The 23,775-nt window shown below is 41.7% G+C and overlaps 1 protein-coding gene across 1 annotated transcript in view; it reads left to right on the top strand.

Annotated features, from left to right (window-relative positions):
- Window positions 1-23,775, top strand: part of gpc5a (glypican 5a) — a 126,748-nt gene that overhangs the window by 32,801 nt on the left and 70,172 nt on the right. Inside the window, exons 3-5 of the mRNA XM_028981559.1 lie at window positions 6,309-7,003; window positions 10,313-10,443; window positions 10,613-10,738. Of these exons, the coding sequence (XP_028837392.1) occupies window positions 6,309-7,003; window positions 10,313-10,443; window positions 10,613-10,738 (952 nt within the window). The remainder of the gene's footprint in view (window positions 1-6,308; window positions 7,004-10,312; window positions 10,444-10,612; window positions 10,739-23,775) is intronic.

Below are 23,775 nucleotides of genomic sequence, written 5' to 3'. Positions count from 1 at the left end.
ACAAATTGCATGTAGCATTTTGTATGTATCATGTAAAGGGGTAATTCAGGAAGGAATGTTGCATTTCTGTAAAGAGTGTGCCTGCCTTCTCCATTCTGGGCTTGTACAGTTATAAAACCAAACAGGAACAAAAAAAGTAGAGTATCCCTGATCGTTGGCTGCAGTCATATCATGCCACCGGAATCATCAGGAACACTAGAATCATTATCACTGACCCCTCCCAAGCCATTAGTTGTTTCATCTGGCGCTAACCACGGGCTAATGCAATGTAGATGTATCGACAACTTGTAATGGCTTTAATCTTTTGCAATAGGGTCTGCAACCTGGACAATATCTCCTGAAAGGTGGGTAACACACTTGCCTATGAACCAGAGGACCACAGTCACAGTCACATATCTGTGTAGAACTCTCTCATTTATTACCTCTATGGACTTTAAAACTGGACGCTGCTACAATTTCACTTCTCTGTCAATTCCTGACCAGAGAAGGATGGGTTCCCCTTGCTGAGCCTGGGTTCCTTTCAAGGTTTTTTTCTTGTCATTGGCTTGCATTGTTCTAATGTGATGTGATGCTTTGCACCAGTGTGCATTGTAAGAAGCGCTATATTCAAATTGATTTAGTGATTGATAAAGTTTATTGACTTCCAACCATTGTGTCCCTGAGCAAGACACTTGAGTTGCTCCAGGGGAACTGACTTAATGATTGTAAGGGCATCTGCTAAATTCCATAAATGTAAACATAATTGTCAGAGTTCACCATAGTACTCAGCTACACTGCAATTCTCTACAGACCTGAGCTGTTACGGGTACTTGCATCATGTGTTGTGTTGTGTTGCCACACGCCATGAAAGTAAAATGATATTTACATCATATTTCATAATGAAAGATCATTTTTGCAAAGGGTATTGGGAATTATCCTGGTGTTTTTGGATTGTGAATAGAAGGTGCTGAACTAGTATCTTTACACATTTAACATGAAATTAATAAATGGTCTGGGCAATATGGCAAGAAAAGTGATCACAGAATACTTTCCCATATTGAACTTTTAGTTTATAATTTGTTTCTGATATTGCCAGACTGAAACTGAAGATACCACAGATGATAAACAGTTTATTAACATAAGAAATTATTACTTTCGCTGCCCTCTTTTGCTCCATTTTCAGCCATTTTGCTAGTTGCTAGCTTTACGCCAGTTGTTTCCAAACATTTTATGCGGGGTCTCGTTTTTCTCGATAGGAAAATTATGGCGCTCCCCCAACCCCCTGTTTCCATCAGATTTTGCAATGGCAATAAATTCAGTAAAATCTCAAAGCGCTACAGTTTTAAACAATATTATTCATCTTGCACAGATTGAAATCGTGAAGTACCACTGTGCCGCTAACAGTTAAAACAGATGCAAAATGGCTCGCATGCATCCTCTTGTTTGCTTGCTCTAGTTTTCGCATACAATCGATATTCTTTGCAGGCATCAGGGAGCAGCTATCAATATGTGGAAGTATACATCCGGAAGATTTGGGATATCTGGAAGCCATGCATCTAAATTTATAAGTAACGTAAAGACACAGACAATAAAATGCAAATTTCTGCCATTTCAAGATCGTATAACCGGCCAGACCTAGTTTATAAAAAATATTAAATTCCCAAGGGAACAAGTGGTTTTCTAGCCTGGACTTGGCCAGCACCTCTCCTCCCATTATTCTCACAAGGCCCTGCCTCTCCTCAGTCTTATCGCTGCAGAGCTGGTGTTTTGGAGCCTTGCTTCCCCCCGCTCCCCCATCTCACCATAACCCATGACGGGCACATGACACGAGGCGATGTGAGAGGGTCAGTTCCCGGCCAGGGGATCAAGGTAAAATTGTCTGCTGTTCAGTGGCTCAGGTGACCTCGCGCTTGCTTACTTTCATAAAAACCGTCCTCTCTCTTTCTCCGTTGGCCAGACTCCTTGTAATCAAACACATTAGTGTCAGAAGCTGCAGCTCTGTGGAGCCTCTGATATGCCTACGCTGTCAGAGTTTTCCCCCTCGGCCCAAGTGCTTTTATTACTTTAAGGTTCCCTCTGAAGTTGATTCTCCATGAAATGATGGGTGTTTGGTGACCTACTTTACTCTCCAACATGAACTTAAGTTTCTAATCTTTCCAGAGGTTCCCACTACACATATTTTTTTCCTCTTGAAATTTGTTATTCTGTGCTTCGAGAAATCAGCCACTTTGAAGTGTCATAAATCATGGTGTAAAGGCCAATGATAAAGGCATGTCCTGTGAAACTACTACATAGGGATGCATGGGGTAAAAATTAAACCAGAAAAATCTCTGCCTTGCTTTCTCTAGTCTCGTTTTAGGGATTACATAACCATGTTTAGGATTGAGTCTAGAGATAGCCTTTACATTAGGCATTAGTGTAATGTTGCAACAACATGTACTTAAGTAACAGAGAAAGCTTTGTCGATCGTGTGACAGGTCCCAAGCGTTTGACAAATACCATTAATAAATGAATACGTGATACAGACCAATTCAAATTCAGTTTGTACAATTCAGATTCAGTTTCTACTGGCACAAATTTCTGCCCATGAAGCACAGAGTGAAGCGCAACCAAAGAAAACAACCCTTGTTGGTCTGTTGTCAATTTAGGATGATTCACAATTATAATTTCATCATAAACTACCAGACAAGAGTTGGATGCGCTTTACCTACTCAGTGGCGGTTATGGAGACTGAGATTTTGAAGTTTCCAAAGCAAGAAACATATTTAATTTTTTTTTTTTTAGATTGAGAAAGTGAAGTATGTTTGATTTAATCCGTTTTTTTTCTCTTTTAACCTTTGTGACTGCTTTGTCGTCATCAAAAGCCGCTTCGTGACATGAGTGAATGACAAGAACGTTGTGATGCCCACACACACCAAACTACTGCAACCACACACCCCTTAACCATCACTCACGGCACCTTAAAGTGCTGCTCTGCGCTTTGAAAGGAGACTCCGCCTTCACTCATGTTACTGTGGATTTATGGTAGATGTGATTTCCTGATAAAAACAGGGTGGTCATGTGCCTTTGCCTTGCTGCCCACGGCATTATAAACGTGTTCAGCATAAACCTTCAGGACTGTTGGAAAACCATCCTGTTGTCGAGAGTCAAGAATGTCAAATGCTGCAATCACAGCAAAAACTCCCTGCTTTGGAGCAACTTTATGTCTTCTTTGCTATTTTTTGTTTATTTCATAACCTCACATGTGTTATTGTTCATAGTCCTATTATTTCATAGTCCTTCATCTTCTTTTGTTCCATAATGTAAAAAATGCAAAACACATAGATGAGCAGGTGCATCCAAACTTTTGACTAGTAGGATATTAGACAAGGTGAGTTAAGCAGGTCATCCTGAGATGTGATCATGGCACCTCTCAGGACATCCCGCTGAGTTCAGTGGCTGCTGAGGATATTGCTTTCATGGCCCGCCATGCCTCTCTAGACAGGAAATTGTGCTTCTCAGAGGCTGAGGACAGCAGCATGATCTCTGCGAATCAGACAGCACCTTTCAGAGGCCACGTTCGCCCAGTAGATTTATGTGCTTTGTTCCGTACCTGCTGCCCATCACAGCTTGGACCTGTCACCACAGATCCTGCTGTTTGCATTGCCTCAGTAAAGAATGAGAATGATGATTTGTGTGATTTGCAAGCCGTGATAACCCTCGCTACATGAAGACGTCATGCATTGCTGCAGTCTCACCTCTTCTAACTACAAACACACACACACACACACACACACCTAAATAAATTTGTTATGTTTGAGTTTGATGGGTATTTCTTGCCCGAGTTGTGATTTTGTGTGCGTTTCGTGCCAGCAGGTTCAGTGTTACCTCTGGGCGTGATGTGCTCATGCCTTTTCACTTTTGCGCTCGATCTGCTTTCCTTGGTAAATATGCCATCATAACAGCAATCCACCATAGATCTTTCACCCCTGCCTTTAAAAGATGAAGTGACACGCCATTTTATTATGTTACGCTCAGAACAAACCTCTGAATGATGGTGTGGCATGAAGTCTGCTTTTTATCTCTTGTCAAAATAACAGAATAAACTTGGATGCGCCAGATCAACAAAAATGTCTCATCCCACTCAGATACTCTTACTTATATTCTGCTTACTACAATGTTACTGGGTATAAACTCTCACGCCGAAACTCAAACATTTCTATATATGCTCTAAAATGCTAACTGGCCGACCAAGTGAACTGTCTTGTGATGCTTTTCATGTTTCAAGTGTTCAGATAATGAACTCAACAGAACCAAGGGACGTGGCCCACAACTGAAATAGTGGCTGTATTGAAATCTTACAGTGGTCTGTTTTCCATTAACCATTAAAATAGTCCAGTCTAATAGAAACATGCACATTTTGGACATAAGGTGTCAGGAAACAATTAAGACATTTACAGATAATGATATAACATTAAAGACTCACATGACATTCTTGTGCCTATATAAGGGGCTTGCCATTCGATAATAACTTGCATAACCCCATAGTCTAAAATAATCACTAATTTGGTTCCTTCAATAGAAATCAACCTGCTAAAATCCTGATGGTTCTGACCATCCATCGCCAACGCAGTTATTTGTGTTTTATTGACATTTCACTGTGTTGTAATGACATTTTGAAAGTCCCTGCTGCACTTCACAAATTGCTTTCATGCCCTTTGATGTTCTCCTTGGCGAGTTCTGTTCAGGGCACAAACAAAGACTGTACCTCTCCCTATTAAGTGGTATCTCCTCCAGCTTCGCTCCAAGCCTCTCTGGCCCAGGAGAGAGAGTGGGTCCTTCTGGATGTTACTAGAGAGTCCCACCACCCCTGCTGTCTTCAGCATTCCCCTCCCACTGAGAGGGGGCACCAAGCTGTCGTTGGTGGTCGGTGGTCTGGGGTTTCTACCCTGTTGTGTCTCTCATTCGGTGTCTGTCTTTGCCTGAACCCTCAGGCAGCACACCTCAGAGCTTAACACCTGAGCAAGGGGGGTTGGAAAACCTCTCCTTTCCTGCGGTGCTGAGAAACCCTCACAACTGTGATTGATAGTCTGTTTGAACACTTTGAAAACGACTTCAGTGAAATGTAGAGTTTGAAATGCCTGTTGCACATTCATTTCTGTGTCTCAGTATAAATCTCAGGGGCCTCAAAGTCAAATAGAATTGCAATTTTTATAATTTAGTGTGCAGCAGTGCAGCTGAAAAGTGTTTGTAGGAGGAAAGACCATTTTTCAATTCTGTTTCAGACAACTATATTGATCTCAAGAAGGCTGATTAATTTGCACCTGAACCAGTCCGTTCACCAGTTGAAAACACACATTCAAATAACAGATCAGCATTGACAAGTGAGTGTGAGGTCAATGCATGTCATTTAGCAAGTCTTGTTCTTTGTGGACAAGCAATTAAACCAGCAAATAAGTCAAAACAATATGATGGGTAATCTGGCTGTACTTTGCTCTCACATGCAGAAAATTGCTTGACAATTATGTAAAGTGCAATCCAGGAAAAGAATATATATAAATACAGTCAGCTGTTATAATGTGAAATCTAACAATTATCTATTATTTGACACGGTAATTACATTTTAAGGAGTAAAATGTAATTATTCAGATTAATGCTGTATTATGTTCAGCACTCTCCAACATATATGCAATATATACATTTGTAAATATAGAGAAACATAAACCTTGATAAATGCACTGTATTCACCTACAAATATAATTAATATTAAATAAATACTGAGCATTGAAAGAAAGTGAAAGTGAAGTGATTGTCACACGTGATACACAGCACACAGTGCACACAGTGAAATTTGTCCTCTGCATTTAACCCATCACCCTGAGTGAGCAGTGGGCAGCCATGACAGGCGCCCGGGGAGCAGTGTGTGGGGACGGTGCTTTGCTCAGTGGTACCTCAGGGGTACCTTGGCAGATCTGGATTCGAACCAGCAACCTTCTGATTATGGGGCCGCTTCCTTAACCACTAGGCCACCACTGCCCCAGCTGTATTAAACAAATATATTAGTATTATATTGAGTGTGTGTTTGTATGTATATACACTTCTGGGTCTATTGAACATGTTGCTGCTGGACATATGACCATTCACCAATTTGTGTTGCATTCTGTACTTTATAAAGTCTAAAAGCTGATAATATTATTCAAAGTGAATAATAATTCATTTAGATTTCACACTAAAATATACACTTTTTAATATTCATTTAGATTTCACACTAAAAACGAAATCTGCTTATTGTTTACATTTTCTCCCTCATATTCCATCCTCATTTTATCTTGGTCTCTCTTTTTCACCAGACACATTTGAAAGCGCACTAAGGCAATCTGAGGACTACACCAACTCTGTCCTCTTCAGCACGTACCGCACCATGGCCAGCGACGTGTCGGAGGTGGTGGGTGAGCTCTTCACCGACGTGGGTCTCTTCGTGTTGGGCTCTGAGCTCAACATGGATGAGGTGGCCCAGCGCTTCTTTGATGCTCTGTTCCCAATGGTCTACGAACACCTCATCAACCCAGGTCTGAGTCCTCTCTCTGGGGCCTACGCAGAGTGTGTGCGGTCCTCACGCCGGGACGTGGCCCCTTTCGGCTCGGCCCCAGCCCTGCTGTCCTCGCAGGTGTCCCGAGCGGCCCTGCCGGCTCGAGTTTTCCTCCAGGCCCTCCACCTGGGCGTGGAGGTCATCAACACCACCGACCACCTGCTGCTCAGCCGCGAGTGCAAGCGCGGACTCCTGCGCATGAGCTACTGCTCCCACTGCCAGGGCTACCCCAACAGCAGGCCCTGCATGGGATACTGCCTCAACGTGCTGCGCGGCTGCCTGGCAGGCTTGGCCGAGGTGGACCCTCATTGGCTGGAGTTTGTGCGCTCGTTGGAGGACCTCTCGGCCCAAATGCACGGCACCCAGGACCTGGAGCAAGTGCTGCTGGGAGTGCACAGTCTGGTGCAGGACGCGGTGGCCCAAGCACAGAAGAATGCTCACCGCCTTTCTAGTCAGGTGAAGGCTGGTTTTGTATTTATAGGTATAAAAGGCCTGTTTCTCTCTCTCAATCTGTCTATCAATCAATGATTGGGTTCGATTTGCACGGTACTTTAATAGACATGGTGCGTGAGGAGTGTGCAAATAATTCACTTCCTGTACGGTCTGCCTTTCAATCCTTTTTCTAGCCCGTACTGCACCTTGTTACTAGGCAGATGGCTGACATCACTAAGTGCAACCTGAGGACCATTTCTATTACCAAATCAATTTAATCAACAGTTTACACTACTTCTTTTATACAGTGCATCCAGAAAGTCTGCCTAACAATTCTACACACAACACCCCATGATGACAATTAGAAAAGTTTGCTTGAGGTTTTGCCAAATTTATTTTAAAATAAATAAATAAATCGCTTGTAACTAAGATTTCACAGCCTTTGCCAAGAAGCCCAGAATTGAGCTCAAATGCATCCTCTTTCCCCTGATCATCCTTGAGATGTTTCTCCAGCTTAATTGGAGTTAAAAAAAATGTTCTGCTGATTTGAAGGTCCCAATGAGCACAGTGGCCTCCATCATCCATAAGTAGAAGAAGTTCAAAACAACCAGGACTCTTCCTAGAGCTGGATGGCCACCTAAACTGAGCGTTCATGACCGATTGCCGATGGTCACTTTGTGCATTAATCCGCCAGTCCAGACTCCGATTGAACATCTCTGGAGATCTTAATATGTCTGTGAACCGCCGCTTCGCATCCAACCCGGTGGAGCTTGAGAGGTGCTGCAAAGATGAATGGACCAAACTGGCCAAGGATGGGTGTGCCAAGCTTGTGGCATCATATTCAAAAAGACTTAAGGCTATAACTGCTGCAAAAGGTGCATTGACAAAGTATTATGCAAAGGCTGAGAACACTTATGTACATGTGTTTTCTCATTTGTTTTCATTTTTAATAAATTTGCCAAAACCTCAAGTAATATTTTATTCATATAGTTATTATGGGGTGTTGTGTGTATAAATCTTAGGAAATAAATGCATTTAATGGATTTGCATTTGGATTAAGGCTCTTACTGTAACTTTTGGAATAAGGCTGTAATGTATACTTTCCACATGCACTGTAGCACCTGTTAAATACCACCCCTTTCTTTCTTTCTTCTTTCTTTTCTTTCTTTCTTTCTTCTTTCTTTCTTTCTTTCTTTCTTTCTTTCTTTCTTTCTTTCTTTCTTTCTTTCTTTCTTTCTTTCTCTCAGACACACACAGCACAGTCATGAGCACAGCAAACACCCAAAATACAAGCTGTGATCCTGTGCTCATAAATAAAGGCCATTGTAGTGGGGGGAGTGGGGGGGTTGACATGCTTGGTGTTCCTCAAATCACAGTACTTCAGATTTGTTATGGGTCCATAGAGTTTGCCGTGCTGTGTGACGCGGCTCTAAGTGGCTTGAAATTGCATGCAACACACTTGACTCACTGTGCCCAGAACATTCCTACAACGCTCAGCTCACTGTGGACAGCTGCCGTGGGGGCATCTACCCCACACCCGCCCCCCATAGCCAGCTGTACCAGGGGTGAACTCTCTCCCCTCAGTCATCCTGCAAATTTTGATTCCCCTGAAATTACAGTGTGGCTGATGCTGTACGTATTCGGGGCTAGACAGATGGGGAATCCACTAACTTTACTTAATATGTAAGCCACTGGCCACTGAGTACACTTCTGTCAAAATGTCCAAATTTGGCCCAATTTGCCAATTCTCCTTCCCGTTGTGTTACAAGGTCTCAGATGTGAATCTGGACCATTTTTGGTAACAGAATCAGTCAGTCAGTTTGGCCCTGTCACATTCAGTTCTCTGGCTAGTGGATCATTTTATCACACATGCAATTGTTGTATGCCTTTACATTAAAATTTGAGGATTCAGAATGTTTTTGTTTCCACCATATTATATATATTATATTGATTGAGTGTACTTATAGCACTTAATCTAATGTTAGATTAATCACATCCATCCTTTATGTAAGGATGACGGCTCAATCATGGAAAGAATGAGCAGCGGTACTGTACATTATTGCTTTTTGTTTTTAGTGGTTTAGAACTTTTTTTTTTTTTGCGAATGGAAGCCCAGCTCTCATTTGATTACTAATGGCTGCATTGTCTCACCAAATCATATTACATATCTGTATGTTCCACACCACATGCATCCATCACAGAGACTGTGCCAGGTCGTTCTACCACACATTTCTGCCCTCTAGTGGAAACAGTGGTCCATTTGTGATTTGTGTGCCTTGAAAAACACTCTGCTACAGATTTACAATGAGTAATAAGTAAAAAAAAAAAAAAAAAAAAAAAAAATATATATATATATATATATATATATATATATATATATATATATATATATATATATATATATATATATATATATATAGACTATATATATAGACTTTCACTCATTTGCACACCTTCACCCTAACTGTTACACATATTTTAGGGTGAAGGTGTGCAAATGAGTGAAAGTTAATATATATATATATATATAGTCTATATATATATATATTTTTTTACTTATTACTCATTGTAAATCTGTAGCAGAGTGTTTTTCAAGGCACACAAATCACAAATGGACCACTGTATACACACACACATACACTTTCACTCATATATATATATATATACACACACACACACACACACACACACACACACACACACACACACATGTGAAATGTGTCCTCTGCGTCTAACCCATCACCCTTTGTGAGCAGTGTGCAGCCCTGATAGTGTGTGGGGATAGTGCTTTGCTCAGTGGCACCTCCCGGCAGACCGGGATTCGAACCGGCAACCTTCTGATTACAGGGGCGCTGCCTGAACTGCTAGGCCACCATTGATATTGCCCAAAAAGTTGCAGGAAATATTTGGACAGAAGTTATTTACAAAATAGCTGGGAAGCATGCAGTGTTGCAATGATAAATGCAAGGACTGGTTATTTTGATAAAATTCCTGCATGTTTCCTAGTATTAAAAGTTTCAAAGAAAAGCATATACTTTTTATTTGACAATAAAGCTAGACCCAGATTTCAGGTCAAAAGTCTGTAGTGTATGTTCATATCTGGTATTTAAAATTTACATTCTTTGAATTTATGTTTATATCTGACCCAGAGACACCCTTATGGATTTAGTAAGACTTTAGCTTTTGTACAAGTTATAGCGTTCGTCAATTATTCTGAACATTTAAGAATACATTTAATATGAAAGAAAAAAGAAAGAAAGAAAGAAAGACTTTATCTTTGGGTCTATTTGAGCTTAAATGAATATTCTATGGTTATGGTTTGTGCACCTCCAGGTGGAAGGGATTTGTGGGGTTCCCAGCAGGAGTTCTAGTCTGCCCGGCAGCATGCAGCAGAACACAGGCAGGGAGTCTGGATCCCCCCTCAGGGCCAGGGACACAGACAACACCTTTGCCAACACACGGAAGTAAGACCATATATCCATCCATCCCTTCCTCCCTCTCTCCCTCCATCCATCCATCCATTCCAAAGTAAAATTATAGAAGTAGAGCCATCTAGTGGCGGTTTTTATGAATGACAGTAATTTAATTCAATGAATCTTTCAGTCCTGACTGCCAAAAAATCTCTTCTCACAGGGAATTTATTAACAGTCTTCGTTTGTACCGCACCTTCTATGGAGGCTTGGCTGACAAGATTTGTATGAATGAGCTGGCCTCTGGAGATGGCCATGCCTGTTGGAATGGCGCAGATGTGGTCAAAAGGTAAGACCCCCACAACAAAATCGAGAGTAACCTCCCTCAAATTGCACTTGTCCACTACTAATTTCCTTCTTGGTGGTTTGTAGACTATGGGCAAGTGCCTTTCAACATGTTGTCACAATCATTCTCGATTTACACACTGTTACAGTGTAATTACTGTACAATCACCTCAGTTACATTCTATTTAATAGATAAAAGTGAAATATAAACATATCCATGAGAACAAGGATATTCATTGTATGATTACCATTTATGATACAGTGACATTGTGATGAATGTATAAAAAAAAAGCTATGTTCAACTAAAGATAAAAAAAAATCTAAATAAAGAAGACAAGACACAATTTGAGAACTCGCTTGACTGGCCTCTTTCGAAAGCACACCCCTGTTTGAATGTGAACATATATTCAATGTACATTGATGCATGAATCATGAATTGAGAAGCACTTTTCTAAAGCTTGAGTTGTAGGTGATGTGATATAAGACGGTAAATTTGACATGTAAAGTATGGGAATTCATTTTAATGGCTGAGTGTGTGCAAAGCACAAAAAGTGGGGTGATCTAAGGAGCTGAGGTAGAACCAAACCCCCATCTGAGACAGGTTAGGCCCTCTGGTTCATGGAGGGATCAGTGAATTCTTTTAAATTCCTAAAGTGACTGAGAGAGCGATGATCCTCCGTGAACCGCGCAAGCTTCTTCCGGTGCGGATTTTTGCAGGAGCGGGTCCTTCCCTCTCATTTGTTTTGCTGTGACAGGCCAGCTGTTCAGACCTGTAGCCTGTCTCTTCTGCACCCCTCGTCTCCCTCAGCGCAGCGTGGGGTGCTCCTCGTGTCTCCTCCCATAAATCTCCGCACTCGCTCCGTCTCACCTGTGCTGTCAGCACGCCGACGCCCCGTAAAAAATCCAGCCCCGGCGGTATTTCCCCTGGCCTGTCATCTGCTGTCAATGGCATTGAGCAGCAGGTGGCCCCATATTTCAGCGGTTGAAGGGCTGGGGCGTGAAAGGGGTGGGGTTGAGACAGTATCTGCATGGGTTATCATCCACAACGAAAGCTGACGGGGGTTAAAACAACTTTCCCAGCGTTCTCTCATGAATCTCCGGGCTGATCTGTAGTGGTCAAATGATTCTAGCCTAATCAATTCCTAATCAACACATAGCAGAACACACATAGTGCTTTGTCAAAATGATAATAAAACTACTCTTAATGCATATAAATGCATATTTTATTTGAGAAACATCAACTGAGAGAATTGCAAGGTTTAGGAGAAAAATTGACCATTGGCTATGTTTTTGCCCCCATGTGACCTGTGTAAAAAAGACCATGTGGTGTGGGGTGAGAGAACAGAGTGTGTAAAAACTCTTTCTCCCTACACACAAAAACACTGTATTCAACCACTCCAATTTAATGTTACCTGGCAGAAAGAGGCATGGCACAATAAAGGTTAAAAATGAACAGTTTCTAATTTATTAACACCGGTAAGTAATTATTGTAGTTACATGTGAATATTGAATGTAAAAAGGTACCAAGGTTACAGAGAAAATAAAAATGAGAAGAAAGAGTAAAGAGGGAGAAGAGAAAAAGAAGGGGAGAGAAAGACTCAGAAGCCTTCCGGCTTCCGATGGAAAACCCCCTGAGCCAGAAAGCTCAGAGTCCCCTTTCCACATGTGAGCAGACCTTTATACCCCTGGCCTACAGGAAGTTGTCACTGGCCTACAGGAAGTTGTCACTGACCAATAAGAACCTGTTGTTTCTGATGCCACGCCCCCCAGTGCCTCCCATTTGGGGAAGACAAAGAGGTTGGGCGGTCCTGACGGCTGATACTTCACACGTTGCTGTCAGACAAAAGGCATGTAAAACAGAGGTGCCTAATCTTCACGCACAACCATCAACACAGGAACAAAAGCAGGCTCCCGTGATGTCCATTCTTACACCTGCCCCCAAAATCTACCACATATACATTGAAAAGTTGAATTTAGATCCACTATGAGTGTTGTACATAATTTTTACTGATTTATTTTTAGAGTTTCTTTTGTCAATATCTACTGAGAATCTATCTATCTATCTATCTATCTATCTATCTATCTATCTATCTATCTATCTATCTATCTATCTATCTATCTATCTATCTCTCTCTCTCTCTCTCTCTCTCTCTCTCTCTCTCTCTCTCTCTCTCTCTCTATATATATATATATATATATATATATATATATACGTATGTATGTATTTTACTGAGGTTTAAAGAATTGCACTGCGATTGTGCATTTGTACTGCAATTCGTGCATTTAAAAGGTCGAGTAGACAACCATCATTAAAGTCTGTCTGGTGGACATTTGCTCTGACATCAGAGTATGCTTAGTGAAAGTATGAGTATGCTTTCACAGAGCAAGCTAAGTGAAATAGAATTGGGTTATTAAAGATATGAAAGCGATGTACTGTAAGTGATTCACACAATGAAAAGTGTCCTCTGAATTTAACCAATCACCAGAGGAAGCAGTATGTGGGGACGGTACCTTTATCAAGGGGACCTCAGTGGCACCTTTGTGGTTCAGGATAAGATCCTGCAAAGGAAATGTGAACAGGATAGACAAATTGAAACAATGTTAAAACAAAAAGGTCCCGAACAAGGCAGAACAGGCATTTAACAGGGACAAGGCATTTTGACACATTAAGATTTAAATAAGCAACCATCCAGTTAATCTTAGAATAATCAGGCAACTATGGACTTTTTAGTTATTAAATTAAACCCCTAAACCACAAACATAATAGTGGAGGCCCAACACATGGTCGAGTTCAGAGTGAACCTTCAAGTGAACTGAAAACGGTGCGACCGTTGCTCAGATTGGCAACCATTTGGACTCTATAAGTGACAAATGCATCTGTGTCTGTTGGGATGCAGCGGAAAGGTCAGTAGATTCCCACAATGCTTTTTTACCCTGAAGTCAGGGATCAGCTGTGCCCCTGGGAGGGCCTGGAATCTGGCCAGCGCTCTGCAGGGTCTGCCAGGCTGTGCCCCCCGAGGAGGTGTTGGACCGGGACGGTGCCACTTTAAAGGAGTAATAAAAAGGCAGCAGTGCCATCAATGGCTCGTTGTTTTCAGTTTGCTGGGTGCTGTTGCCTGACAGCGGGGGGGGGGCTTTTTGAATGAGGTTACTTCTCTTTTTCTGGCCAAAAAACAAGGATGGCATTCCAAGCGCAAGCGTTGATTGCCATCTTATGGGCTGTATTTTTACAGCTAATGTCTTAGCAAGTTAGTGTTGGGAGAGTTGAAATCCAAAGTTGTTCTAACAGTCCATCCAGCACTCTATTGCTCATTTGTTTGTGTTACTATAAAACACATGTGACTCTCTTAAAGGCGTCACGTCTAAACTTTATGAAAACCATGTAAATTTACAAGGTACAGTACAGGCCAAAAGTTTGGACACACCTTCTTATTCAATGTGTTTTCTTTATTTTCATGACCATTTACATTGGTAGATTCCCACTGAAGGCATCAAAACTATGAATGAACACATGTGGAGTTATGTAATTCTTGTCACATTCTCTCGATGAGCTTTAAGATGTCGTCACCTTAAATGTTTTTCCAACAGTCTTAAAGGAGTTCCCAGAGGTGTTTAGCACTTGTTGCTCCCTTTGCCTTCACCCCAAACCATCTCGATTGGGTTCAGGTCCGGTGATTGTGGAGGTCAGGTCTCCACTTTTTGTTAAGTACATAACTCCACATGTGTTCATTCATAGTTTTGATGCCTTCAGTGAGAATCTACCAACGTAAATGGTCATGAAAATAAAGAAATCACATTGAATGAGAAGGTGTGTCCAAACTTTTGGCCTGTGCTGTACATTAAGTTTCTATCTGGGCCGGCTCTGCGCTGTGGCTGGAGGGCCAAATTTAACAGTTGAGAAAGTCAATAGATCACCCACAAACCGAATACGGACAAGGTTTACTACAGTAGCTAAAAAATCAACTGGAAAAGGCACAAATTAGATGACCGGGTTGCCCTTTTGTTCACTCCTTCCCTCCATGTTGTGTTTTGTTGTGATGAATCGGTGTCAAGTTTCTCAGCTGCACATGCACTGTGCGGTTTTAGAGCCAATTTTGCACTCATGCAATAATTCCTGAAGTCCGGGCGAGTCGCAGCTCGATCATGCGTTGTACATCGTACTTTGTGACCCCCCCTTTCTAAAGTGTAGCCATACACTCTTTTTGTGACCAAAGAAATTTATTTGGACAATTTGAGCTGGGTGTTTAGCCCAAAACAGGAAATTACCAGATAACATGGTCATATTTTCAGGGCATCCTCAGTTTAAGGAGGGAAGAGCAAAATGAGTGGGGGGCTTAGAGGGAGCAGCAAATCTCTGTCTCCCCATTTTTTTCGCGACTGGTGAGATAATTAACCACTAAAAAATACATGTAATATTTACATTTTACATTTACATTTACTGCATTTATCAGACGCCCAAATCCAGAGCGACTTACAATCAGTAGTTACAGGGACAGTCCCCCCCTGGAGCAACTTAGGGTTAAGTGTCTTGCTCAGGGACACAATGGAAGTAAGTGGGATTCGAACCTGGGTCTTCTGGTTCATAGGCGAGTGTGTTAACCACTAGGCTACTACCACCCTGTACATTTGTACAATGGGGGTCTAGTCCACTGTTCTTGTTACAGTTTCAGTCTCATAGAGAATCCCACAAGCACCACTGTCAGCCTGTCTGCTGCATAGAAACGACTGGAGAACCCAGACACAAAGTAAATCTTATTCACTTTCAGGCGGGACACCCAAGTGGGACAGGTCTTAGGGTAGAGTCCTGACAAAGTGAAGTCCAGTTACATGACAAAAATCATCCAAAGCACCCCAGAGCCTGGCTTCCATACTTTGTTCATGTCACAGTGTTTCACAAATACAGATGAAATGAATTAAGAAAGAATGATCTGTGGATAATGTTAGGATGCATGTGCCATAAATTGGCTGATGATTCAGACAAATGCATCTTGAACATGTCTGTCCCAGAAAACCACACATTGGCTGCTGTAAACACCTGTAAAGCTGACCATTTGCTTAAAATTCATATTCAATAGTGTTCGGACTGGGAGGGCGCAATGGTCCAGGAATTGAGACGTACCCATTTTGTGTTAAAAGAAAACATCCTGTACGATGCTAAACTAGCATAGCTGGCTGTTCATGTTTTATTCATTGAAATTTGCCAATGAAATTTGTTTGTGTGTGCATTGGAAATGGTCTTTGGCACTTTTTTTGGTGGGTGGAGTGGTTATGAAGCTTTTTTGTTGTAACAAGCATGCCGACCCTCCCTGAGTGCTAGTTCCAATTCAATATGCAACCGGTGACTGGCAGGAGGCGTGTGTCTACTGCCAGTGGTCCTTTCAATTTTAATGGACGCCTCCAGAAGCTCTGCTGCAATACCGAGTGTGAGCCCATTCCCTCCATCAACCAACACTCTAATTTGACAGCTATATTGGACAAAGCCCTTGCGATTAAATGGTTTCTCGGATGTCAAGTAGAAATCCCTCCCCCGCTGGTAGGGACCACCTCTGTCATTGTACCAGCCGCCACCGGATGCCCCACCTGTCACTCACTCTGCCTCACACACCCCCCACACCCCCCGCCTCCCCTCTGACATCTCTGTTGTTTCATTGTGGCCAGACTTCTAACTGAGTTTCCTTTGGCAAAATGTGCCCACGCAGGCTGTAACAATGTGCAATGTGCTGTTTGGAAAATGCGGCTGGAATGTCAAAAAGGTGCCGTCTTCTCTGCTCCATGATTCATGGCCCGAAAATATCTCAAGGTTTTTACCAAACAAGACACTTTGATGGTTATTATGCTTCTTATACAGTTGTCCTGATTAAAGTTCTCTCCTCCTACAGTTTCTCGCATTCTTCCTTAAAGGTGCCACATAATTGACAAATTTTAAGAAAATCTTTTATGATATTTTAATAATATTACTTCTGTCAACAGTTTTTTTTTCTTTATTATTTTTGTTCTTTATGTTATGTTTTTTTCTTTATGTTTTAATTGCACAGTCACTGTAAACTGTGTGGAAATGTGCTTCACAAATAAATGTTACTTACTTACTAGAAATCAATTTTGCATTTCTTGCACAATAAAACTTGCTGCTAAGATTTACATATATTCAGTTGTCTTGACGAAGAAATAAAAAACAGTTAGACAGAAACTGCCCTAAAATAAACTGATAAATAGACAGGCGTTGTTTTGCCAGTTATTGCATATTTATAGCAATGCACACTGAGTTTTGTGTGTTGCCAGCTAGAAGATTTGTGACTTTGGTCAGGTCAAATGGCTTATTTCTCTCTATTTCTCATTTTTGAATTTTCTCATTTTTCTGATTGGCCTGCTTCAATTCAGACATGATGGCTCGAAGCAATTTAAGATTAATAATGCATCTTGGCAATGCAATGTCAAGTATTTGTGTTTATTAATTTATTTTTACCTTATCCTAAAATAAACGAAGGCATCATTTCCACCCTGCAATTTACTGTGCATTGTCACCTTTTCAAAATCCCCACATAAAGCATCTCTGTCATTCCCTTATTCTGGTCCAAAGCCATTTTTCCTGAGTGCTGCTGAGCTTCAGGCGGGCTGATGGGGTGAGTTTGGCAGGAACAGACACTGCGACACCTCCAATTCTACACATCCACATTTGATTACCTAAAATTATCTCCTGCAGCGCCTTTTTCCCGGGCTTTCGCCTCCAGTCCTTCTGCTCATTAAACGTCGTTTGAATTTGAGCTGCGCCGTGGGAGAGATCCGTTTCCACTCTCGCTCTGGAGTGGCCTTGTGTCCTGACAAATAGCAGGACAGTCAGGCGTCAGCCGTAACGAGCTCAGCCCGTCACTGTTTGCCTTGGCTCAGCCGAGGTTACGGCCATTAGACTGTCCCTTAATGGAAATCCGTGGTGGGAGCATTAGGCTTGTATCTTCTCACGTACCATCAGTCTTACTTAAAATGAGTTACAAGGACCATTAATCCAATAAGATGTCAGTTTTTATCCCACTAAAACAGCGCGGCATGTTCCTTTTTTTTTTTTTTTTTTTGTCACCCGGTAAGAGGATCTGTGTGGATTATTACCTAATGTTACAAAAATATATTCCCGCCACAGCTCCCAGTGAAATACCTGCTCTCATGAACAGCAGATGCTAAAATGTCTTATGTCTTCCAGGGGATTTGAAGGGAAAGCTGCTTGCTGAAGTGATGTATGAGGCTGTCTTGTCTGTTAATGCCGTGCTGCAGTTCACTGCTTGGCCAGTTGAGAGTGCTAGAGCCATTTGCTTCTTCCAGATGTCTCGTCCAAATCTCCCATCATTCTTTACCTCTGATGGATGTGTTCATTTTGATGATGAGCACAAGAAGACTTGGGTCAATGTGTAGGATCTGTCTAAATTTTCTTTTTTTCTTGTCTTGGTACATTAGCCAACGTATTCTAGCTTTTACCTACATTAGCATTATTTTCCATTCAAAAGATACAAGATTCAATACAACATGGATTTAAACTCTCCGACTGCTAACTTAACACTTACAAAGATTTTAATTCACTAATTAACAGTTGCATGTATTATAGACATACCCAAGCAACTGGCATATTCTTACCTCTGACAAAAACAATTAAGCCTTTTGTAGTATGTACGCTTCCATCAACATGCATCCTAATTATGTTTGCATCATTAGTGAATCTTTCATGAACCTCTCAGTATCTTCTTCATTTACTTATGCGATTGAAGCCCCTTCTGTCATGTTTTATGTAAGCAACAATAGAGGCTTTTAAGCCTCAGTTAAAATGGGCCCTGCGCTGGGTCCTCGGTGGGCGCCGGCTATTCCCATTAACCTGGGCTCATTTATCCTAGACATGAGAACCCTCTCTGGTTCTGGATAAATGGCTCCCATGACTCGGGCTGAGGACACAGCACCTGTGTGAGGCTGTGATTCATTAAAAAAAAAAATGCTGCCACTCCAGCCTAGATGAAGCCACGTGTGGTCTGGTCGAATCTGTTTGTTCACAGATGCTCTGGGTCTGTGGTAATAGTTTTCTTGCAAGATGCTTTTGTTTTTGTTCAGATTTTATGATTTTTATATATATATGTGTGTGTGTGTGTGTGTGTGTGTGTGTGTGTGTGTATATATATATATATTTATTTATTTATTTACAGACAGGTTGAACATGTGTTATGTGAGCACGTTTCGTAAGCAGTCTTGCTCTTGACCTACATATGTAGCTCTTCTTGACCCTTTGTCACTTTGCTTAGACATTGGGAGCTCACGTTCATACATCTGGATTCAGACCTCCAGACCCCCTGACCCAGCCCTGCCTCGCTGCTTGGCAGAATCAAAGTGGCTTTGTCCAACCCTGGGCCTCGTCCATCACGCCCACGCTCAGTGGGGTGAGACCAGTGAGGCAGCCGGGACATCAAACACAGGAGGGTTGTCTTTATTACTCCTCTGTGCTCCAACACAGTGCATTCTTCAATGTAGAGCCGTCCATAATAGAAGAAATTTTTTTTGGTTTCTTTTTGTTCTGGTGAGCACAGATTAAAACACCGGTGGGCATATAAATGTGCCTGGGTGTGATCCTGAGAAGCTAATGGCGCTTGACGGATGAACTGGGTTTATCTACAATACCCACTCCTGTAGAAATGTACCTGACCTGTTCGATAGCGTGTTATAAATGGCACTTAAGTGAAATTAAGTCTGGGGCAGCTCGACTTGAAGGCTAAATGATAACTTTGCAGTAATCAGCGACGGCACACATAAGGTGAATGCAAACCTTAGGTAAAGAGGCCCTTTTATATAATCACTGCAATCGAGCAATTAGGAGCAAACCAGACATTGCATTATAGTCCATAGCTACAGACTGTTTAGAGTTTAATTCAGCTAACATCGTACTGCTGCCGCACGAGCTGCATTGACCAAATACTGCATATTTTAAAACTGAGCTTAATCACCATGACATAATCGTAACGGTATTCGCTCAATATATGAGAAATATGTCTGGAAAAAGTGGTGCCATGCAGCATTTGGGATGTTACGAAAGGGGCAAATACCAGTAGATGGCGTCAGATACGATATTTTGTATCATTTCGCACTGGCCAGTAGTGTTGCAAAATTAGTAGAAATGCACATTATTGCACTTTTTATTTACATATATTAAGTGCACATGAATCTATCTATTCCACATAATTTAATTCTGAAATTAATCTAAATGATGAATGAAACTGATTTCAACATTGCATTTAAATTATGCAATGATGAAACAACCGTAGCCTTTTTCTATATGAAAAATGATCCACAAAAATTTGTCTTGAGGCATTATATACAGGGACTTTTGTTAAATTTGTCCAAATATATGGACCCTAACGTTTAAGGCACAACAAACATATTTAATCATTTTAAAGTCAATCTAAAATGTTTTAAAGCTGGACAGTTGCATTGGCATGTTTCAGCTCAACAATTTCACTGCTTTCTTTGGCTATTAGGAATATTTTATTTATTTATTTATTTTGTAATGTCTTCAAGCTTTTTTTTTCCATGTTTGATTCAGGTGAGTCTGCCTTGAACCAAGGCTGCAACATCAGTAGTTTTAACAGAAAACCTTGTGTATGTCTAAATAGAGTGAATGCATCTGAAGCTGTAGGAGTGATATATGTGTGTCCATAGGTGTAAAAGCCTGTACTGCAGAAACAAGGCTGCTGACCTGGACCTTTACCTTTGTAATGGTTCTACAATATACAATGCATCAATGTAACAGTACTGACAACATATTTCTTACTTGATTTTCAGTGCTAATAAAAAATATATGTGCTTTAGCATTATTATTTTGAGTCTCCTTTTAAATCAGCAAGTTCCAGAAACTGAATCTCTTGGGGTATTTTCACAATTTTCACATTTCACAAGCCACCACGTTCCTATAGACTATTTGGATCACCATGGCCTCGAAATTGGGGAAAAATGTCCAGTCTTGCACCAGAAAGTATGAATGACCCACATTGATGCCTTTCTTCTCTCGTCCATAGAGCATGTTTTGTGCCATTTCTATGAAAACCCAGCAGGCTTATTGCAAAAAAAAAAAGTTTCACCTTTTCTGACGCTGCCCTTTAACTGACAGGCAAGACAAATGACCGAAGTTTGAAAGGACGTGAACACAAATATGCGTTTCTGCTCACTGGCCTGTACTGATGGGCTCCTGCCAAACCTTTGATTACCTAAATGTGCAGATAGCACAATGATGGTCATTCAGGGCCGTGACACTGAAGTCAAGAGGGTACAAAAACAAGAGTCCCCATAATGCACCTGTTTCCACTAACGTCATATGTCAATGCTGGCTAATTGCAACGATGACGTGCGTGGATAGCGCTAGTGCACCATCTGCTCCACAGTAGTGTGAGCAAAACACCAACCCAACTTTGCCCCCCCCCAGAGTATGGCTTTTGACATTGTCCCTCAGGGCTTGGATCAAGTCCAAATTGAGGCACACACACACCGTTGTCTGATTCATTAGGTGAAGGGCTCCTCTCTGGCCACCCTAGTGGAAAATTGAATTGGGTTACTAGAGGAATTCAGAATGTTAATCGTTCTGGCTCACCCATGCCGAAAGCCACGCGAGCAAGTTCAAATAAAAAAAATAATAATTTAAATGATAATAAAAAAGACACGACTCATCAGCAGTAAGGTGTTCACCTTCTGTTCGGAACATATGTTGCCAGGTGTCCAGTTGCACTCTGCTTTTTATCCCGGCAGTGGAGATCTGATCTCACTAGACGGTCATTTGTTTTGGAACTTGAATATCAGTCAATGCACATTGATTCCACCATGATGCATAATGGGATGTAAAGCTTCTGCCATTCATGTGGCATATTTGCTAATGTAACATCAAGCCTTTGTCTTGTGTATTCATAAAAGTAAACAGATTAAACAGAAGAAATGATTTCTCACTACTCCCTATGCCATTTTTGTTGGCGCATATTAATTTTAGACACCTGAAAGATCAACTTTTTTTTCTTATTAACGTTAGTTGTAATGTGCGTTTCCCCTCCTCCATTTCCCTACATTTCTTCTGTTTGTTCATGGGTGGACTTCAGTGGAGATCACACACATCGATGAGGCCACCTCTGCCTAATCAAACATACAGATAGACTTTTATTTAAAACTTCCGATGAGCAACCTATCAAATGTAAAAGCCTCAACAACTCCCCATATGCTACATACTATAAAGCGTGTATGAAATATTCCCCATTGTGCCCTCATAGGATTTATAAATTATCTTTGGCAACACTTGGCTCAATAGAAGAAAGGCCTCAGTTGTTGTGGAGAACATGACATAGATTTAAAAAAAAAAAAAAATGATGACACTATTGATTTTTGTGAAACATTTTTTTTTCTCGATAAACCCCCTTTTCACCCAATCCTTTCTTTTATGAGTGGAAATGCTGCTAGTCAGAGATGGTATCTTATTGAGAGGCAATTCAGCGAAGCAGATAAGAGACAGCTGCCCAGTCCTCTGAATGGGACTTCTGACAGCCCATGCCGGCTCGGGATTTAATGCCGCGTGCAACAGAATACACAAGTAAAGCGACGGGCAGCCCGATAGCGCGCAGAAGCGCAATAATGGAGAGCAAACCCCCGGCATCTGTTGCCTTAATTGTGGCCTCGGCGCTGCCCCACACTGCTTTGATGAAGACAAATCACGGAGCACAGGTGCTGTGGTCTGACCCCCAGCCCGCTGTAATGAACCTGTCATGACCTTGACCGCGAGCGGGGATTAGCGCAAGCCAGCGACATTTAGTCCCTCCGAACTGTACAAGATAATGCTCCTCCTTGGCGGCGCCCTCTCAAAGGGTCTCCGTCGTTTCGGCGCCTCTTTTTGTGCTCAAACAGGTTTAGAGAGACGCAAACATGTTTGATCGGGAGATTTGTTTTCTCCCAGTTTGAACCCTTAATTACAATTTGCTTAGTGAGTTTGGAGTCTGATACACAAGTGTGGCGGCGCTAATGAGATACGGCAGCACGGAGTAATCCGCCGGAGCGCGTTTTGGAGCCGGCGCCCCTTCAGTTCTCCCGCTGAAGCATCCATATTAACTATATGTCAGACGAGGCCTTGATTTATCGACCGGCCTTTTCCTTAATGCCCCCAGCACCTTTAATTAGCTTTTGTCAGCAAGCAGGTACGTGCCGCTGCTCGTTTGCTTAGCGCCCACATATCTAACTTGTTTCTTTATGAGGCATTAGGCACCATTTTGAAGAAAAAAAAAAATGGCTTGTTTGCTAGCGCAAGGTCAAAGGCGTCCTCGGGATTTACATAAATACATAAGACGATAAAGTTAGCCGTAGACTTTTTGTTGATGTGCAATTCAGCTATCCAGAACACAATCTTTAATTAAAAGGAAAGGAGCCTGATGACTGGCATGTTTCACGCGTGCTAATTCATCATTCCTTGCCTGTCAATATGGAACATTCCCAAACGCCATGTTTCTTTCTTGTTTATCGCCAATCTTTAGATTAGCGAACAAGCCCCAGGCTCAGCACCAGTTTGACGGCAGTGCCCATTATGGTCAAGCGTGCACCTTTGGTAGATCGCCAGCCCTGCACATGACTTTAGAAACTAAAGCTGAGAGCCTGTGGAGCACAGCGCCGGTGCCAGGACGGCAGGGTCAGAAGAAATATGAAATGAGCTTAAATCAAGACACAGTGACTCATGAATCATGTCAGGAGTTGCAGAGAAGATAAGTCCAGCTATCTATAAGTCTGCACAAATGAGATTTTGAAGCGTGTTACCTGCAGACATTCTTGCCGAATATTGGAGGAAAGGTTGGTGGGGAAAAAAAAAAAATGCACATCTTATTTAGCTGGAGATGTCTTCAGTTCTTATGGTTTATGTTTTTCTTTTTATTCCTTTGTTCTGGTGTCAGATTTGCATGCCGTTTACAATACTGTAATTACCCAGAGATCTGCTTCACATTTAAATACATTTTAGTGAGCCAAAAATTCAATGCATAAATAAGTGGCCCACAAATCCATGCG

Source organism: Denticeps clupeoides, chromosome 5, assembly GCF_900700375.1.
Source record: "Denticeps clupeoides chromosome 5, fDenClu1.1, whole genome shotgun sequence".
Taxonomy (NCBI): Eukaryota; Metazoa; Chordata; class Actinopteri; order Clupeiformes; family Denticipitidae; genus Denticeps; species Denticeps clupeoides.
The sequence above is the reverse complement of the archived record's forward strand: the minus strand, read 5'-3'. Positions and strand labels throughout refer to the sequence as shown.